At 40.7% G+C, this 12,278-nt stretch overlaps 1 protein-coding gene across 2 annotated transcripts in view; it reads right to left on the minus strand.

Annotated features, from left to right (window-relative positions):
• The window catches only part of ANKS6 (ankyrin repeat and sterile alpha motif domain containing 6), a 54,797-nt gene that overhangs the window by 16,075 nt on the left and 26,444 nt on the right, over positions 1 to 12,278 (minus strand). The window contains exon 12 of one of the 2 annotated variants that reach the window (XM_033858337.2): positions 3,442 to 3,625. In XM_033858337.2, coding sequence (XP_033714228.1) covers positions 3,442 to 3,625 — 184 coding nt within the window. Of the gene's footprint in view, positions 1 to 3,441; positions 3,629 to 12,278 lie in introns of both variants that reach the window. The other variant, XM_033858336.2, reaches the window with a different exon arrangement.

Below are 12,278 nucleotides of genomic sequence, written 5' to 3' on the forward strand. Positions count from 1 at the left end.
GCTAATGAAATAGGATGTATGAGGTGAAACGAGTCCCAGTCCACACATAATCTATTATAGGCTCATGACGCCTATCATGCTTTGCTGCTGTCATTCCCTCCACGAGTCTCTCTCCACATCTGTGTGCTGGTAAATGTTTAACAACTGGATTTCTGGGAGGGGGAATGTACGCACGTATATAAGTACATGATTTTACTGATTTAAGGATGTGTGTGCACAATTTACATACAATAATAAATTACACAATACTCTGTATTATAAATTCCATATAGCCAATGCCTTCACTGCATTTCAGGCGTCTCACTGAATGCCTTCATTGATTTTTGCCTTACTCTTGAAGACATAGCCAATGAGTGTAGCTCCTACATGAAGGCTCACTAATGCTTCCGTTTACGTGAACGTGCGAGATGAAATGAAATGATGAAGACATACGTTGGAACTTCATGTGAGCAACTTTGCTGAATCAGATAATGGTTTTCAAAATCTTGAAGAATATTTTCTCAATTTTTAATGTTATTTTCAATATAACAGGTTAAATAGTTAAAGTTTAACCTGTATAATTAACACTGTCTCCGTCACTGTCTAGATGACATCCAGATGCTCTTTAAAACATTAAATCAAGCCCTAGTGGGTATTTGCTGATTTTCGTGGTATAAATGCCCCATTGTGGTCAATTTCAACCTACCAACATCATGTTCCTGGAAGTGGAATTGGGAAAGATGCACAGCAGTAACACATCAATACACAGTATTCCCACCACGTAGATAAAGGAGACATAAAGAATCTTAAGAGAACAGGTATTAGTAAAACGCACTAAAAATCAGTAAATAATATATTGTTTTAAATGCCACATACCTTTACATGTAACATAATCAGCTTAATTATAAGTTCATGCAGTTTGACTTTTTTTTTGTCTTCTTTTTTTTTAAGCATTTTTATTTTTATATTTTAAAACTTTTTGGCCGCACAATGTAGTATGTGGGATTTAATTCCCCAACCAGGGATCGAATCCACACCCCTTGCATTGGAAGCATGGAGTCTTAACCACTGGACCGCTGGGGAAGTCCCTGTCTTTTTTTTACACATATTTTTGTTGTTGTAATTTGACTTTAAACAGCTGTGTTTAATTGCCAGCTCAACTGTTTCCTACAAATGTAACAATCGGTTCTGGGCCACCATTCCCGGCTCCCAGCCCCCCACTCTTCTCAGTCCTCCTGGCCCGGCACGAGGGCCACTCTTCAGTGAAGACTGCCATGGTGCTTCGTGCCTTGCTGATAACACACGTTTGATCCCACCTTGCGTTACAATCATTTAATGTTATTATGTGGAATGTATCTGAATCCCCAGCCTGATGATGAGTTATGCTGACACTGGCACAGGTTACAGCACCCAGGGCCTACCCCAGTCACCTTCATAGTAGGAATGTGAGGCTGAGAAGGCCACGTCATCACCACCCCACCACTTCCTCCAGGAGGAATGAACAGATGGACACAGGTGGGAGGATGAGCAGGGCAAAGGCTTGCATGCAGTCCTTGACTGAGGCTACAGATTTCCCACAAAAATATCATAAAGAATGGCTATTTGGGGATAGATTGCAGGCTCTGGTCTGTGATAATCTAATGCCTGAAGGACAAGGGTCTGGCTGCCTCGGGACCCAGGAACCCCAGGAGGGAAAACTAGGCTTTCTAAGCCAGAGAAGGTAATCTAAAAAGAATTTGCTGTCAGGTCCTCCTGTTTTTATCCCAACTAGGCTTTGCAAACCTTTTTTTAAATAATGAATGAGAGGGGAGCAAAGTGGGCATAGACAGTGCATTCTGATGACTGTCTCAACTCTTTTTTTGGAAAAAGGTGGGGTACAAATCCCAAACTGAAACTGTAGGAGTTTAGATTCCTGAAAGCCTCTGAGGCGGGAGAGTTCATGGGTAGGGAAATTAAGATTCCACACAGAAAACACAGTTAGGGGGAATTCCTTGGTGGTCCAGTGGTTAGGACTCGAGGCTCTCACTGCCAAGGGCCTGGGTTCAATCCCTGGTTGGGGAACTAAGATCCCACAAGCCACATGGTGTGGCCAAAAAAAAAAAGAAAAGAAAAAGAAAAAAACATTATATAAAAAAGAGAAAACACAGTTAGGGAGGAATGGGGTTGCTAAGTGAATCTCTGAAGCTTTTATAAATGATTGCACTAGATATCACAAAACAATAAAAGCAGCCCCAAATAAAGCGGATGCCAATGGCAGTGTACATTTATCAACTCAGTACAGACCAGAGCCTGTGCAGTTGATTTCAACTTATCACTTGCTGGGCAGAACCTGCTCTGCACTCCCTCCCAGTAGCTGCAGCAAGATGCCTGCAAATGCACTTGTGAGGACCACACACACAATGAGAGTTTCCTCCCCTCTCTGATTTATACTCCTTGATTTGCACCTGCCTGGGCCCCATCTCTCATCAAAGCCCTGCTCCCTCCTCCCCCATCCCTGTTCCCAGGAGCCACCAGAGGGCAGTTGTAAAGGATGAGCTTCTTCTCTCCTTTATCTTTTATATCTTCACATCTTTATCTGGGGCCTCACTGCACAGCCTCCACCCCTGCCCGGCCGTCTGGTCCATCTTCCTTTCCTCATCATCCCCACTCATGCAACTTCCAACGTTCTCTGGTTACATCTCCTGCTTTTGCTTGCCCTCCATCCACTTCCATTTTCCTCTGAGGAGCTACTTCTCTCCCTCTCCCAATCCACACAGACCTGACCCCAACCCTGGCTCCAAAGGCAGACACACTCCACCCTTGGGGACACAGAGATAGTCAAGGATGGGCAAACAACCCAAGTTGTTATAAATATAGCCAAGACAGGACAATGACCTTTACCCCTGGGATTTTGCTGTACCTACTGAGAAAGTAGCACTCTTTCTGCTGGGGTTGCTAAGTTAGTAAGCATGAAGCTGCTGGATATATCCTTGCCACTACTTGAAGAGAGCTTACCTGAGACATGGAGAAAAACATTCCCTAAGCACCTGGATCCAGACACACCTGAAGAACACCCTAGATATTTCCATTATATGAGCCAACAAATTATCAGTTTTTGGTATTGTTTTTGTTTAAATCAGTTTGAGTGGAGATTCCATCCCTTGCAACTGACAGAGTTCTGATTTGTACAAGGTTCAGGGAAAGGTACATAACTGGGGTCGGAGAAGCAGTTCTATGGGTGTTTGTTTGTATATATAAACGAAAATCACCTACATTCAAAAACTACTATACACCTTTTAGGTACGTAAGCTCAATGAAGACAAAAATACAAGGTAGAATCAGGGAAGGGGAAAGACAGGTGTTTTTGTCTGACTGAAAAAATGATAAAACACCTGACCTAGGATGGCTATAGCAAAGAAGGGCAGCTGCTAGGTTACCATGGTAAAGAGGAAAGGGTGGGCTTTCAGGACCCCGGGGACTCACCCTCATCAGTGATGGTGCCACTGCTGGAGCCCCCGCTGCTCTTGGACTGCCGGTGGGATGAGGAGGAGGACACGGAGGACTCGGCTGCCTGCGCTTTGGGAGAAGGTGAAGGCGTGAGCGTGGGGGAGGTGCTTTTGGAGGTAGTGGAAGTTCCAGACGGAGGCCTTTTGCTCGTCTCCAGTTTCTGCTGAAAAGAATAAGACAAATACAATATTTTTGTGTGTGTGTGGTATGCGGGCCTCTCACTGTTGTGGCCTCTCCCGTGTGGAGCACAGGCTCCGGACGCGCAGGCTCAGCGGCCATGGCTCACGGGCCCAGCTGCTCCGCGGCATGTGGGATCTTCCCGGACCGGGGCACGAACCCATGTCCCCTGCATCGGCAGGCGGACTTTCAACCACTGCGCCACCAGGGAAGCCCGACAAATACAATTTTGAGCCCAAATCAATTGAGTCCTTTGCCCACTGGGAGGGAAAACAACTTTCATGCCAGGACTGGTGAGATTTGGGGTTTCTGCATTTACTCTTGACCTGTGACTGAAATTTTAGAATCCAAGCTATAAGCCCTCTTTATCTGTCTCTGTATGTCTGTAGATTAGAAAGGCCTTTATCCTTCATTGTGTAATATTTTCTTATTTCCAGAGGTTATTAATAAATTTGATTATAAAGTCAAAAAAAATAAAAAAGAATAAGACAAATACATAAGCCATTACCTGGAGGGTAGACATGATTCAAACAGACACCCACAACAGGGAACACGTGGGACATTTGACTCAACAAGGTATCTAACCAGGACTATGACATCTACTTAAGAAAACATGCAAAGCAGAAACAGTATTATCAAAACAGTTACAGGAAAATCCTCCCCTGGAGCAGAGAGGCAGGGAACGGGATGGAAAAAGTGGCACATAAGGAGCCAGAAAACCCAGGTCCTAGTCCTGCCCCTACAGCTGCGATATTGTGTCCTTGGCTGAGTCCCCTAACCTCTCAGTTAACCAGCTCTAAAATGGAAGTGTGGCTTATTACAAACGAAGGCCCATTCTGCTCTTCATGTTTCTTCATTTAAACCAGTCACTTCTAACCTTTCACCACAGAACACTTATTATTTTTCCTTTGTGTGTGTTGCACACAAAAAGCCCTTCTTATTTTGAAATACTTTATTTTATTGAAGTACAGTTGATTTACAATGTTGTGCTAGTTTGGGGTGTACAACATAGTGAATTGGGTAGGGTTTTTTTGCAGTTTACATTCCATTATAGGTTATTACAAGATATTGGGTATAATTCCTGGGACTATACAGTAAATCCTTTTTGCTTATCTATTTTATGTATAGTAGTTTGTATCTGTTAATCCCATACTCCTAGTTTGTCCCTCCCCGCCCCCCTTTGGTAATCGTAAATTTGTTTTCTATGTTTGTGAGTACTCTTAGACTTACAATGACGGAAACTAAGAAATTAACACTGGGACAGTATCAGCTAAACTACAGACGGTACTCAAATATCACTGGTTGTTACACTGATTCTTATTCTGGTCCAGGATCCATACTGCATTGACTTGTTAGGTCTCCTTAGTCTCCTCCAATCTGTGAAAACTCCTTGGTCTTGCCTTGTCTTTCATGACCTCGACACTTTTGAAGAGTCCTAGTCAGGTATTTGTAGACAGTCCCTCAATTTGGGTGTGTCTTATTTTTTCATAATTAGATTTACTTATGGATTTTGAGGTTGATGACCACTGAGATGATGTGCTATTCTCAGTGCATCACACCAGGAGATACAAAGTATCAGTACCTTATCACTGATGCTAGCCTTGATGACTTAGTTAAGGTGGTGTCTGTCAGGTTTCTCCATTGTGAAGTTACTATTTTTCCCTTTATAACCAATAAATATTTGGGAAGACATTTTGAGCTAAATATTTTGTTTTTTCTTAAAAGTTTTGCCTGCTAATTTTAACATTCTTTGGTGCATCTTCTCTGGAGCAATTACTACTGTGATGTTCTAATGGTGTTTTGCTATTTCCCTTATTCCTTCCACATTTATTACTTGGAATTCTTCTGTACAGAAGACTTGTTCCTTCTCCCCCGATTTATTTATTCAGTTATTTATTCGTATCAGCATGGGCTTGTGGATATTTATTCTCTGGGTTATAATCCAATACTACTGTTATGCCCTGGTCCCTTGTATTGGAGGGTGCTATTTAGAAACCAAAATCTGGATAGTAGGTTGCTCATGGCTACTGGGATATCACTGCTTCTAGGTCCTCTCAGTGAACAGAGCAAGGAAATATATGAAGTCTACTAACCCATGCATACACACATAACTCTACAATAAGTATATTCCTATGTCTATCAATCTGTGTATATATGTATATTTATGCATACATTCATACTGATTCATACTGACACCTCTGACTGCAATCCAATACTCACAGGATTAGTTCTAGCTTTTCCCCTTTGACTCAATCTCTGACAGTTAAAAACTGGGCTCATTATCTATAATATATTTACTTATTTGTTCAACCCTAGTATATATATAAAGTGTATATGTACACAAAAGGTATATATATGTAAAGTAGCTTCACAACTGCTACACCATAACGCCTGCAAGAAAAAAAAAACCTCAGATGAATTGGGAGATTGGAATTAACATATATACACTACTATGTATAAAATAGATAACTAATGAGAACCTGCTGTATAGCACAGGGAACTCTACTTCACTTTGCTGTACAGTAGAAACTAACACAACATTGTAAAACAACTATACCCCAATTAAAAAAAAATCAACTAGAGTACAATGCTTTTGTACAGTTCTTTTTGTCTTTACTTTACTCTCACAATATCCATTTACATGTTTTCTCCCACCTCCTACAGTGCAGTTATGTCATTCACTTGTAATACAACTACATCTGTTGTCATAGTCTGCGTACATCCTTAGGTCCTGGTTGATTTTTTTAAAATTTGCATACAGTAAAAATAACTGTTGTGTACAATTCTACAGATATTGATAAATACGTAGAGTTGTGTATTCCACCAACAGAGTGCCATATGGAACAGTTCCATCATCCCCCATATTCCCTTGTGCTGTTTCTTTCTAGTCAACCCCTCCCCCCATCCCAACCCATGGAAATAACTGATCTGTTTTCCATCCTTATAGTTTTGCCTTTTGTATACTGTCATATAAATGGAATCAAACAATATGTACACTTTTTTGTCTGATGCAGCATGATGCCTCTAAGATTCACTTAAGTTACTGCATGTGTCAGTAGTGTGTTCTTTTACATTGCTGAGTAGTATTCAATTGCATGGATATTACCACAGTTAGTTAACCTGTTCACCTGTTATGAGATGTTTCTAGTTTGGGGTATTTATGAAAAAACTGCTGTAAACATTTGCAAACTGATTTTTGTATAAACAGAAGTTTAAAAAAATTCATTTGGGTAAATATCTAGGAGTGAGAGAGCCAGGTCACATGCTATATGTATGTTTAGTTTTATAAGAAACTGACAAACTTTTTCAAGGCAGCTGTATCATTTTTGCATTCCCACCAGCAATGAATGGGAATTCCAGTAGCTCCACATTCTCACAGCACTTGTAACTTAATTTTTTTTTAAATTTTAGGCAGTCTAATAATAGGTGTAGAGTGCTGTCTCATTGTGGTTTTAAGTAGCATTCCCTAAATAATGATGTTGAACATCTTTTCATATGTTTACGTGCCATCTGCATATTTTCTTTCATGATAATTTTCAGATACTTTGCCCATTTTTAAATTTATTGGTTGTTTTCTCGTTGTTGAGTTTTGAGAGTTCTTTATTCTGGATACAAGACCTTTATCAGATACATGATTCGCAAATATATTGTCTAGTCTGTGGCTTGTCTTTTCATTCTCTTAATGCTGTCTCTTACAGACAAAAGATATGAATTTTCATAAAGTCGAATTTAACATTTTCTTCTTTTATGGATCATGCTTTTGGTACTATATCTTAAACTTACTTGCCAAATCCAAAGTCACACAGACTTTCCCCTAGAAATTTTATAGTTTTTCATTTTGTATTTCAGTCTATGATCCATTTTGAGTTAATCTCTGAATTAGCTGTGAGAAATATGTGAAGGTTCATTTTCCTGCATATTTAATTGTTCCAGCACTATTTGTTGAAAAGACTACCCTTTCTTTGTGGAATTGCCTTTGCACCTTTGTAAAAAAAAAAAAAAATTCAGTTGATTATTCTTTGGCCTCTCTATTCTGTTCCATTGACCTGTGTGTCTGTCCTTCCCTAATACTGTACTGTAGTTTTATAGTAAGTCTTGAAACTAGGTATTATGATTCTCTTTTTCATAATTCTTTTGCCTATTATAGTTTATTTGCATCTAAATATAAATTTAAGAATCACTTTCTAGATCTCTACAAAAAGAGCTAGCTGGGATTTTAATTGGGATTACATTGAATCTATAGATCAAATTACAAAAAAATGGATATCTATTTATTTAAGCTTATTTGATTTATCAGTGTCTTGTGGTTTTCAACTTATAGACTCTGCGTATACTTTATTAGATTTATACTTAAGTATTTCATTCTCATAATACATTTTCATATAATACATTTCAAATGTATTGTAAATGATATTTTAAGTTTCATATTTTAAAAGTCTAACTGTTCTAATTCTAATTGTTCATTGCTAGTGTGTAAAAATACAATTGGGACTTTTGTATATTGACCTCGTATCCTGAGACCCTGCTGAACTCACTTCTTAGTCCTAGGAGCTTTTGTGTAGATTTTTTTGAGTTTTCTAAGCAGACATCATATCATCTAAAAATAGAGATAGTTTTCTTTCTTCCTTTACAATCTGTGTACCTTTTATTTGTTTCTTACCTTATTACACTAGCTATAGTTTTTGGTACAAAGTTGAGAGACAACATCCTTATTCCTGATCTTAGGCGGAAAGCACTCAGTCTTTCACCATTAAGTATGATGCTAAGTACAGGTATCTTACATGAGGTCCAGGAATTTCTTTTCAATTCTTAATTTGCCAAAAGTTGTGATCGTGAATGGAGTTTGAATTTTGCCAAGTGCTTTTTCTGCATTTTATTCTTTAGTCTGTTCATATGGTGAATTACTCTGACAAAGTGTTCTTTTTTGGGTATTTATCCTATTTAGTGTTCTTTTAACTTCCTGGACCTATGGTTTGGCATCTGTCATTAATTTGGGGAGAAATTCTTGGTCATTAAAAAATACGTATATATTCCTCTGCACCACCATTCTCTCTTTCTTCAGGGGTTCCAATTACTTGTATGTGAGAGTATTTGATATTATCTCACAGCTCTTGGGTGCTCTGCTTTTTTTCTTTTGCTTTACCTTCTTTTTTACTTTGTGTTTCAGTTTGGGTAATTTCTATTGCCCTATCTTCAGGTTCACTGATTCTTTCCTTGGCTGTGTCAGGTCTACTGAGGAGCCCATCAGAGGCATTTCTAATCTCTGTTACAGGTTTTCTATTTCTAGCATTGCCATTTGATTCTTTCTTATAGTTTCCATTTCTCTGCTGAAATTGTTACTCATAGGATCTTGCATGCTGTTCAGATTTTCCACTAGAGCCTTTAACATATTAATTGTAGTTCTTTTAAATTTCCTGTCACATAATTCCAACACCTGTTTCACATCTACATCAGATTCTGATGACTGCCTTACTTCTTGGGAGTGTGGTGTTTCTTGCCTTTTTGTACATCTTATAATTTATGCTAAAAATTGGACATCTCATTTAGAATAGTAGAGACCAGGACAAATATTTTCCTGCCTGGAAATGGGTACACCTTTCCTTCTGCTAGGCCTTTAATGCTCCTTCGAGCTACCTACAACCCAGAGTGGAAAAAGAAGTCCCTTTCTTACGTTTTAAAAGACTTTGTCAATAAGCTGCCTATATTATTAAGGAATTCTTCCTCTGCTTTTTCTATAAAGACCGACATTCCATAATAAAGCTTCTGGTTAAGCAGAAGGTAATTGGTATATCCCTAAGAAACAGATCTATCCCAGCCAAGAGCAAAGAAACACAATACTCTAGGCCTTGTGTGCAGCATTATTCGGGAGGGAGCAGATAAATATAAAATTTGGGATGCTCTGAAATATTTGAACCATTCCTCTCATGCGCAGTGTGGCAGATTGATCATGTAATGGCATCATCTCCACCCCTCCCTGGATCAATACCCTTTGCTATGTAACTCTGTGTGGTCTCCTGCACAGAGGGTGTGATGACTTAGTTACTTGATTGGTTTTCAACTTATGCCTTTGACTAGTGCCATTAGAACATACCCAAGGTTGCTGTGGGCATACATGGCCCTGTTTTTTTGGTCACCCCAGCCAAAAGCCAAACATCTAAGTGATCCCCTCAGACCAGAAGAACTGCCTAACTAAGTCAAGACTAAACTGCCCAGCCACAGACTTGCAAGCAAAAGAAATGCCTTCTGTTTTAAACCACTGTGCTTTCGGGTGGGAACAGAAAGCTGATATTCCCAGTGGGCCTTTGGGCTTCCTGAGATCTGCGAAGTGTTGAAGCGTACTCTGATCCCATTCCCCCCAATTCTGTGTCTCCTAAGGCACACTTCATGTGAGAAGCCATGCCTTACAAATATCCCGCCATCGCAGTGGTGCTTGTTTTAAGCAAAGTACAAAACCCAGATTTAGGAGGCTCATATTTTGAATACTACTTGCTAATTCTTCCTAACGCAGTCTTTGAAAAGCACTTCATGTCTCCATTTTGCTGCTGGAGCCTTTGACAGAAAGCCCACTCCTGTGTCCTTTGGTTTAGGGCAGTGGTTTCTAAGAACTTGGACTGGGCTGGCTGCAACACTCTCTGGGGAGAAAAACAGATTCCCCAACCCTACCCTAAGAGTTTCATTCAGTTATGTTGTGTGGAACCCAGTAATCTGAATTTTTTAAATAGCTCCCCAGGATTACAGTATATTCTTATGTTAAGACTATCAGGTGATCATTAAACTGCATCGTTTCCCCAGTCTTCTGTTTCCTGAATGCATCTTTAGACACAATTTCCTTTCATCAGAACACACTTGTATATAGATTAAATGATAGGTGCATCCAAGTGAGGTAATAGTTAATTTAATTTATAACTTAGATGCCTACCTATTTCCAACACCAATTAAAGGAAGCTAACAATATATAATACATCTAATAAGACCATCAAAATAGAAACAGAAAATTTTAGACAACAGAGAAGAGGAAAACTATATCAAAATTCTAGAGTAGCAGATTTACCTTAATGAGTAGCTGAGTCTCCTAGCAGCAAAGGCAAAAAGTGAAATATGCTAATTATAGAATTCTTACTATCTGATGAAATAAAATGTATCGAAGTATCTGAAGAAATAAAATGTATCGAAGTATCAGTAGAGACATTTTTTCCGTAGAGCTGAATTCTAAAAGGAACTTAATTACATAAATCCTATTACACAAGTAATTTTGAACATAATAGAAAATATGCTAATGTATAGAGAGAAATTTTTTCTGGAGTTATATTGTAAAGAAACTAATTATACAGGTCCAACTGTGTAAGGGACTTTGAATAACAAAAAGAGTTGTATAACCAACAGTGGTTGGGCAGACAATAAAGACTATTTCTCATACATCCATTAAGACATCAATCTCTGGAGGCACTTCTGGGCAAAGGTCCAAGAGTGAGGCCTTCAGACGATCTACCTTTTCTCAGGGAAAAAGCTTAAGACATCTAGAAAATAAGATGAAGAGTGCGGTTGTGCCTGGACTTGGGGTCCTCTCAGAGGAGGAAATGGGCTATACTGCCCCACTGCAGGGGCACCTGGAGAGCCATCTGGTAAAGGAGCCAGTTCATGCTCATGACTAGGTACCCACACTCTGGGGGCTCACTCCATTAATCAGCCCCGGAGGAGGGACTCAGGAGGTGGAGGGGGAAGATTCTGAAGACACTGGAAGACCTCCCCTCCCAGAGGCATGTGGGGTTTTCCACGCATTGCAAATCCCACAGTTTGCTACCAACGTGGTGACTGCTCTGGGGCTGCACTAATGGAAGAAAGGTGCCAGAGCAGGGAGGTGAGGCCCTGGCTCTGTCCTGCCCACCAACCTCCCTTTAGTTCCTTTCCTACACCACACTCTCATCTCCGGCGCTCTGCACATGCCGTCCCCTCACCCTGGGACAGTCTCCCCCTCGCCCCACCCTTGCCCCTTTCATCTGGCACTTCATCCTTCAGAGCCCTGTCTAGATGTCACTGACGCCCTCAAGCCTCGGCAGAAACCCAGCCGTGCCCCACAGCATCCTCCCCTCTCCACAGCAGACCCTACCACACCAGTGTGAGATGGCTGTGTCTGCAGTGACACCCTGAGAACGGTCACCAAAGCCCTGGTTCACTGCTGGATCCTCACTGCTGGAAGTGCCAGGCACAGAGCAGATGCTCCAAAGATGTGGACAGTGGATGCATAAGAAAGGAGTACAAATACTACTGCTACGACTGTCAACAGTAAGGGCTGACACTTATACAGGCATACCAGGTACCAGCCCCATTCTAAATGCTGAAGTGTGAGGCTGTGATTAGAACCCAGGCAGTTGCTCCTGAACCCACACTCTGAACCCTTTTGCTCTAAATCAGTGAACAAAAACACGTGCCGTGTGAGGCTGGATGACCAGTATAGGGCTGGAGAACTTAGTGCTCACCCCGGCATCGCACCGCACCTCAGCACCCCTCCCACCTGCAGGTATCCTGGAGATCGGGCGAGAGGTGAACACACGTGTGCAGGAGACCAAGGGCACAGGGTATGATCTCAGCAGCCACCCTTCTCAGAAAGCCCAGGTGCGGCCAGATGGGAGGTTTAG

The sequence above is a fragment of the Tursiops truncatus genome, chromosome 6 (genome assembly GCF_011762595.2).
Source record: "Tursiops truncatus isolate mTurTru1 chromosome 6, mTurTru1.mat.Y, whole genome shotgun sequence".
Taxonomy (NCBI): domain Eukaryota; kingdom Metazoa; phylum Chordata; class Mammalia; order Artiodactyla; family Delphinidae; genus Tursiops; species Tursiops truncatus.